The 8,775-nt window shown below is 36.6% G+C and overlaps 2 protein-coding genes across 4 annotated transcripts in view; one reads left to right on the top strand and one right to left on the bottom strand.

Moving 5' to 3' along the window:
* LOC139443938 (acylphosphatase-2-like) lies at nucleotides 1-2,193 on the top strand. The gene is made up of 4 exons (XM_071224825.1): nucleotides 1-76; nucleotides 369-385; nucleotides 831-940; nucleotides 1,332-2,193. The coding sequence occupies exons 1-4, from the start codon at nucleotides 16-18 to the stop codon at nucleotides 1,465-1,467; spliced, it is 324 nt and encodes a 107-aa protein (XP_071080926.1). The 5' UTR covers nucleotides 1-15; the 3' UTR covers nucleotides 1,468-2,193.
* Nucleotides 2,194-3,556: 1,363 nt separating this feature from the next.
* LOC139441994 (tyrosine-protein phosphatase non-receptor type 21-like) overlaps nucleotides 3,557-8,775 on the bottom strand; it is a 41,624-nt gene continuing 36,405 nt past the window's right edge. For all 3 annotated transcript variants that reach the window (XM_071222745.1, XM_071222746.1, XM_071222747.1), the window contains one exon: nucleotides 3,557-8,454. In XM_071222745.1, the coding sequence (XP_071078846.1) occupies nucleotides 8,326-8,454 (129 nt within the window). In that variant the 3' untranslated portion in view covers nucleotides 3,557-8,325. The remainder of the gene's footprint in view (nucleotides 8,455-8,775) is intronic.

Below are 8,775 nucleotides of genomic sequence, written 5' to 3'. Positions count from 1 at the left end.
CAGTCGAATGTTACCATGGCAGAAGGGGGCCGAAAGCTGCTCTCGGTGAGCTTTGAGGTCTTTGGGAAAGTTCAAGGTAATTGTATGTTGGAAAAGCATTATGAACAATTTTCATTGTTTACAGAAAACGTATTTGGACGATAAGACAGTTCGCAATAGAGTAAACATGCAAATGTACTGCAAACGAATGTGTAAGGGAGATAACTTTTCTGGATTGCGTATCCAATGATAACATTGAATCTTTTTAAAATCTTCTCGCGCTTTGTTTTTGTAATATATATCAGTGTCTAGATTAGATAAGAAAAAGGCAAACGTGTATTTAATTTTCAGGATGATAATGTTTCTCATAAATTTCTTTTGCATTCCAGGTGTATTTTTTCGCAAGGTGAGCGTGAAGACTAGAGTGACAAGGTTTATCTGATCGTGAACTAATTCTGAGGACTGTCAAATGGAAATTGATTGCGAGCTTTCTTTTGGCGACTAGAACTTAGAGGAATAATGTCCATCTGTCTGTCTGTCTGTCTGTCTGTCAAAGAATCCAAGGTTGAATTCCCAGTAACCTATGTTTGTCGTGGCCAGGATCTGTGATTATGTCGTCGTAGCCCGGAGGGATCGGATGTCATAAAACTGAATTTTTCTTTCATCTTGAAAATGAAACTTCCTAGGAGTGGTTAAAAAGTCAGTAATTACTAAGGAATTATGAATATTATTTTCAAAGTTAATCTGTACTAAGGTCGAGCATGGTGAAAAGGAGGTGTGTTTCCATGTGATCTCTAGAATGTAGGTTCTAGCTAATGAATGTATGATGTTCACATTGTTGTGACCACCAGAACACCAAGGAGACCGCAGACAGGTACCGCCTGAGAGGTTGGGTGAAGAACACAGACCGGGGGACAGTGACGGGGCAGGTGCAGGGCCCTGAAGATGATGTCATGGTGATGTGAGTTAACAGAACATTAGGAGGATGTATTTATGAGAGATTAACAGGAATCTGTAGAGAAATGATAATACTAAAATTCATTTTGATATTAAAGTCACTTCACAATCCTGTGGGTGATCAGATTAATCAGTTTCATCAATCTATAATTCGTGATCAGATTGAATAAGGTTGATAACACTGTTGTTTATCTCAATAAAATACATTTAAAGAAATATCCCAATAATTCTTTTTGTCAATCATTTTAGTCTATTTGGCTGCAAAATAAGCCTGTAAAAATCCTTAGTATTGACATAATGGAATATCATTTCGGAAATAATTTTGTTCATACTTTAAATAATTCATATGACAAGTTATTGTTGATTAACTGTGTATTGTCTAATTTGTTTTTCAGGATGAAATGGCTTCAGCATACAGGAAGTCCCAAGTCAAAAATTGAGAAATGTGAATTTTCAGATAAAAAAACTGTTGAGAAGTATCAGTTTACAGGGTTTGACATTCAGAGGAAAATGAAGAAAAAAACAAGATGACCAAGTTGATGTCATCTGATTTGGATGCATTTTCTGCTGTATGAGGGAATTACCAATAGATCTATGGGACCTACTCACCAAACCATTCTTGTAGTATGGTATTTGTGTAAGAGGAAATTGTGTAGATCGGTGCTCATGATGTCAATCACTGGATTGTCTGGTCCAAACTTGATTATTTACAGACCCCCTTCATACAGCTGGAAAATTGCAGAGTGCGGAGTTGAGCAACAAACAAACCTACTGTCGAGTGCCCTGTTCTACAAGTGATCTTAGTGCTACAACTGCCGTATGGCTAGGTTAAAGTATGGGAGTTCTTACTACCTAAGATTGCTTTGTGGAACAGGACCCAGGTATAAACAGCAACGCCATCTTAAGTGTCTGAACATCTGTACTTGCTGGAGTAATACTCTGCATCAAGGTGTGCAACCACATCACAAAGTATCGTGGTACATTTCAGTATCATGTCATAAATTTAGCCATTTATGTTGGATTAAATGAGGAATGACTCTGCAAGAACCATCATGGGTGTGAGAATGAAAGTATTCATTGTATTTGGATTATTCTCTCATTTCACCAGGAAGATACAGGTTCATAAAATAAAATCAGGATGTCTGGGTATCGTCACTCATGACAAAGGTGATGAGTTGTGAAAAAGACGTACGAAGGACAGTATTTCTATATTGTGATGCATGTTTATTTATTGAATTCAGTGTATTAATTGTAATAAATGGCCATAAAGAGAATATTTATTCGTTTTTCTTTCTTTAAGACTTCGGGATATTTAAACTTAAATCTCAAATATCAAATTTTAAAAACATTGGTACACCTTGTCAAAAAGCAACTGGTACCACCTCCACAAAATGTCCTACTGGAACAGGGGCGGTCGGGTAGCCTAGTTGTTAAAGCATTCACTCGGGTTCGATTCCCGACAATTATTGCTAAAAGCGGCATAAAACCTCACTCACTCACTCACTCACTCGAACATGGCTGTTGGGTAACATCATGGGTCATGCTTGTTGAAGCCTTGTGGCTCCCCAATCCAGTTTCTCCTTAATTTACCAAAGTCTGTATAATCTCTACTCCGTTACTTTTGAAATATTACCTTGTCACACAATTCCCACTGTTACCTATTGTTCATTGGCTGATTACAGTGAAGTTTTAAAACTATATTCTAATACTAACACATAATATCAATTTCATGAGGGAACAGGTCTTAAAAATGTATCACTTGGGTGAAACCCCACAAGCACTAAAATGAAACGGACAGACTCCAGATCTTAACTGGGTTTGAACACAACAGTTTCCGGCAGGGCTATATAACAAAGCATTTCCTTTCTGTCTTGACATGACCAAGGGTAAAGAGACATCTGAAAAGGGGGGTAAAAGACATCTGAAAAGGGGAACTCCTGTCCCATGTAAGTGAATGAAAGAAAGAAAGCACAAGTGATGTCATTACAGCAAAATTTACCCAGGTAGATAATCAGTCATCGTGTTAGTTATTTTCTCCCCATGGGTATTCCAGGTTGTAGATAACCATACGATGCAACTCCATCGAAATGGCGGTCAGGTTCTTTGACCCGTTCTGTGTCATTGCACCCAGGTTTGGGACATTGCTCATGATATTAAACACTGGTTTTTCTAGACCAGACTCAATTACTTTGGCCTTTTGTTTTTTATTAGTTGGTTTACAAAAATAATTCCCTAAAATGCAATGTGGTCGAAAAAATAAAATAATTTTCAACTTCCAGATTAGTACTGCTAATGAATGAAAAACAATGGATTTTTATACATATTAATCATCATTTCTTATGAATAGATGAGATAAAATCTTATGTTTTTATCATACGTCTTTGATTTCACCTCATCTTAACTCTGGGTGGACCCAATTTCTTGGTTAAAAGAAATCTTTTTATCAATTTCAGGGATTTTTGTCAATCAGTCTTGTAAACTAAAAACATAAAAGGCTGTACAGCCTGCCTTCCTGGAGCTTGACCATTGCTGAGTGCGGCATCAAACAACAAAGATATTTTCAAAGAAAAGGCAACTATTTTCTTGAAGATTTTATTTCATTTTTGTTATAAAAGGCACTTGTCAGGCCACATGTGAGTAACAAATCACACAAGTAACAATAGAATTTCTTTCTTTCTTCAGTGTTGTAACATGCTTCCTTAAAGAATACTGTTCAAGCTGGCAAAATCTAGCATGAAAATAATACAAGAACATGCCTGATTTGTATTATTTACAAAAATGTCGGGGATTTCCAATGAATAACAAATATTGTTGCACTATTGGCTATGTATTGTAATGCCACTCTATATGTGCCCTACCAGTGTCACGCTTCAGAATAGGCAATTCCAACTGAAGATGAAAATATGAGACAGTCAGGGTTATGCAAACCACAGAAGCGTAAGGACACTATGCGAACTGCTCCAATGGTTCTGAACTATACTCCATGGTCATAACTAGTCTTCAAATGTGCTTTATTCATCCCAGCATTACCATACTGAATCTCCAAACTCGGAGCAAGTTCACAGAATAACATACTCCAAATGTTCCAAAATACTGTTTTCCTCAAAAACTTGAAACAATTAAACTTTTCAGGTGTTTTTCTTTTTTTTACATGACAGCACAGGACATTGCAATGATACCATTTTCAAAACAATGCCTACATAGGTTATAAAAACATGTATACAACTAAAAAGAAGTTAAAGAACATCCGATTCTTTTATATTACTATAGTTTATCTGTCATGGCATGATGAACTATAGTAAAATGAAAGAATTGGGTGTTCTATAACTTCTTTTGAGTGTATATGTTTTATTACAGACTCTGATGCCGTTTCTGTGATTTGTCATGAAATTTCAGTTTTCATCTTGCCCTTTATCAAAATGAAAAGATGAACAATTATTTGATTTATAAGAAACGCCATCACTTGCTTCAAGATCTGTTTCAGTGTAGAGATAAATGATGGATGGATAGCTGAAATTATAAACGGCAGCTAGCGAAAGGGAGACAACTTTTCAGGGAGAGCCACCTCCACTCGCAACCTCACCAAATTATCACATGGCATTACACTTGTTTTCACAGACATCAAATATATGTGAAAAACACAGTCAAGAAGTTGAAGTAGAAATGCTTTGGAGTAGAAATCAGTTCAATATTTACAAATAACCAACTATACAACAGTCTTCATTTATCACAATGATAACACAAGGCATTAGTGAAAGTAGGTATATGGTTAGGAATAGTGCAGCTACTAATAGAGGAAGGAATCTTTCATACATCTGACATCAACCAGGAGGGAACTTGTACCCTGTTTTCGACATGTAACAAAATATAACTTCACAAATCACAACGCTTAAACATTACATACTTACTGATATACACCCTCCTCACTTAAGGGGCGGATCATTTATTACAGTGAGCTTAGTGATTTTTCCTCCATGAGTTAACAAAAGCCATTGTAATAGCCAGTTGTAGTGAAAGCCCCTCCATGTCACAATGTTTCACATTAGGGAGTAACCATTTGATTTTCAGAAATGGGGTGGGTGTGTTTCTAAATATAATGCTAAAAATAATCAAGCCCTGGTTTATCTTAAAAAAATACATATGCCTCACATATTAGGAAAACAAATATTGTGCACTTTTCTTGCAGACAAGTGTCTAAAGATTACAGTTTGTTATATTAATTTATTATACATTTTTTTTAGGAAGTACCCTGCCTGTTTATGTTTTTTATAAATGCTGATCTCAAACCCAAATATCTCCCCTGTAACGAATGACCAGATCCACAGGAATGCATGGACATTGAAAGGATTATATTACCCTATGTGAATATTTTGTAAAGTGTTGTTCAGTCTAAGAGTATGACAAATACAATACCATCATGTCACTGAACGAGTAATGAAAAAATGCAAATGATGTTTCAGCTTTACATTTGCCATGAAGTGTATCTACAATCTGCAAAACTCCACAAACATTGCTGAAGCACTGACTAGGCCTATCCCGTTACATGGAAACACGCAAATTGAAAACAAATATGGCAGTGTCAACTTTTGTATAACATTAGTGTCCTAAATAGTTACGCTCTCAACCTCATAAGCACCCTGCAGTTTACATGCCATGTAGCAGGATTTGAGTGACTTTGGTATTGATTTGGTTGGGTGTAGTACCATAGTATCAGGTATAGGTCCATAAGTTTGGGGGTGACTATTTCCTGTGAGTAACCCCATCGTCAAAAGATATATACTATCAGATAAACCATTTACATCACAGAATAGATAATATTAATGAATATGTTGCTCGTTGTTTGAAAATACACGTTGCATAAAAGTGGTTTTGATTTCCCTTAAAAACTGATAAAAGTTGAAACAACAAATACAGACATCAGAATTCGGTGGTCAACTTTAAACGACACTGTAAACATATGCTGAGCCATGCAATTTCAGCATTTCCGTGGTTTCAAAGTAGAATTCCAAAATGTACACGCAAACACCACACCAGACGTCATGACATTAAGCGGACCTTCAGTCCATTAAGCAAAACATTAATATACTGAGTGGTACCTTCTGGACACGAAACAAAATAATGCCTTTACATATGTAGATGATGGTTTGTGTAATTACAGTGAGTGAGGGATTAATGTTTAACCACGCAGTAGCAGTCTTACAGCTTATCACGGAGAGTCTGTTATTACAGAAATAACACACAATATTTGTTCACACAAGTTGTATTTCATAGATACATGACACGTTTTGTACAAGGTTTTTGCCGAAACTGAATATTTACATCCAAATTTGCCAGAACCTGTGCAACACACGAGGTCAATCCAACATTACCAAGCGTTGCCCACAGTCAAGGCAAGACTTAAGCCGTGGACTTGAAGCACTGTTTCTGACAATGAACACACCCTACCCCCAGCACAGACTTGGGTAGGGAAAACTAAATGCAAAGCACATACACACACGGTACAATGAAAGGAATAAATAGACATGAAAGCAAATATACAATTATCAAATTCAAATTTAATTCAAGAAAGCACAATTTCCCATATTATGAGGGACTGGTTGAGATTCTGTTGTAAAACAACTTACACATATAAAAAAAAATCTACTTGTATTTGTTCTGTGGACTACAACCAGTAAGACCCCCAACCACTTTACTACAAACAGTTTCTATTGGATGGAACGTGTTTGATCTTTGCTCTGTATTGCATCGGACTGAAGGAATCCCAATGAGAGATATCATCCTATATCACTACCAATATATCACAATTTCAACATACAAATACTGTATTCCATGTAATTAGCAACATGCTCTCATAGATAGCTTCATAATAATGCTTATTAGCTGTGGCTGCATTAACTTGTGCCAGTGCTTTGTGTTAATGGCCAGAGAGACTCAGCATGTTAAAGGTCTATGCACTGCTCTTTGTCAGATTTCAAACACTGAAGAGCATTCACAAATACTACCTAAGTATGCGTGCAAGGTGTTAACTACTTAAAATACAGTTCACATTCTATTTACAATTTATATTCTGGTGAAACAAAAATTCTTGACATAAATTCATACAGATTACACCAACATCAACATGTAATATCAAAAATATTGATGTGATTCTTATCAAATTCTAGGACTGTCATCTAACATTGGCATCTCATATTTTCTCATCACAGGGAATCAGTATTTGACCAACATTTGTTCTAGAAGGCCACAATGTTCCTGTCGACATATTGCTATATATTTGGACAAAATATCCATGGCAATATTTGTTATGATGACAACAAGTGTGATAAGAGATAGTTACCACAGCTCTGCAACAAAATATAACAATGTTAAAATTTGCTCCATGATAATATGACAACCATGCACTAAAAGATGTTTATTGCCTTAAAACATGGCAGCTATAAAGCTTATATATAGGGCCTCCATGTCAACCTCTAAAACATGTCAAAGGGAGACAACTGACAACTGAATCCTGTAGACACGCTCTCCATTCACTGCACCTCAAGCAATATATGTTCGGAATGCTTCTTAAACATACTAGTAGCAGGAAGGCCATGCATGTCTGCAATTAATCTCCATACTCCGTACTAGCAACCAATCCAAATTCACATTCACGCAACCTTATCATCAACCCCTAACTACTTAAGACTTTTTACTAGAAAATGGAATTCTAAATCAGTATTGAAGTAGATACTGATTTTTTTGTACAGATATATCTCTTACCTTTGAATAAAGGCACAGTTTGATCAAAATGCTTTGCTGACAAAAATATATTCAAGATTAACAAGGGCACCTGTTGACGGGAGGGATTACCATATTCGACTAATAAGCGCCCCGCTCTAATAAGCACCCATGGCGACATTTGCTAAGGTATTGGCTAGTGAACAATCCCAATTAGCACCCCTTCTGATTGTTTATGCACACAAGACTTATTTATTCACGTATAATACGCACTCGTGTGTTATATGCACCCTTAATTATGGGCAATTAAATTCTGGAAAAATATATCTGTCGTACACAAACATTTCATACAAATTTATCTTTCAACTCTATTTTTTTCACCAAAATAATATTCTAATAAGAGCCCCCTATTTCTAATTTTAAGAACGCCCTGGACACTTATTACGTCGAATACGGTACTGGAAATGTGAATGAGAATTTTCTCCATGCTGGTCCTTGCAAGTGATGACAATGCATCATCAATGAAATATTTAAAGCTTCAATTTGAAGACCTACAAGAAAGATCACAACAATGGTAAAATCTCAAACTGTCATTATTCTGCACAGTCAATGGTAAAATTGTGTGCAGTATTTTGAAAGCGGGTTTTGGGAAAGCAATATGTGTGGGGAGCCCTAGATGAGCCTTGTGTTCTTGAGGTACTGGATGAGTGTTTTGTGGATGAACTGGTACTGTCCCAGTGTCTGCACCATGTACATTCGCTGCTTGCGGATCCCCTCCAGGGCCTTCGGCAGGTCAACGCTCTGAAACCACACAAAGTACATGCCAGCATGGGAACATTGCAATCTCATTAAAATCAGAACTTAGCTCTCGCTACCGCTGAACAAAGATTTGAGGACATCCCATTACGGGTCACGTCAAACCGACCTTGCGCGAACTTTGACTGACCAATGGAATGACCAATCAGAAGGCGATCACGTGCTTTACGGCACCAATTTCAAATTGGCGACTACGCTTCGAAACATATTTTGACAAATTCCCGATTACAAACTTGATACCTCAACAAAAGGACATTCTGGAATGTCTAATAGATGGTCTAGATTGTAAGGATTCAGTCGTTAAAC

This window comes from Haliotis cracherodii, unplaced genomic scaffold (genome assembly GCF_022045235.1).
Source record: "Haliotis cracherodii isolate W230 unplaced genomic scaffold, xgHalCrac1.p SCAF_5, whole genome shotgun sequence".
NCBI lineage: Eukaryota > Metazoa > Mollusca > Gastropoda > Lepetellida > Haliotidae > Haliotis > Haliotis cracherodii.
The sequence above is the reverse complement of the archived record's forward strand: the minus strand, read 5'-3'. Positions and strand labels throughout refer to the sequence as shown.

What these genes read in the sequence shown, in the direction of transcription:
- LOC139443938 (XM_071224825.1), top strand. Translation starts at nt 16, where the DNA reads ATGGCAGAAGGGGGCCGAAAGCTGCTCTCGGTGAGCTTTGAGGTCTTT. An exon ending in GAAGATGATGTCATGGTGAT is followed by an intron (nt 941 to 1,331) that starts GTGAGTTAACAG and finishes TTTGTTTTTCAG; the next exon opens with GATGAAATGGCTTCAGCATA.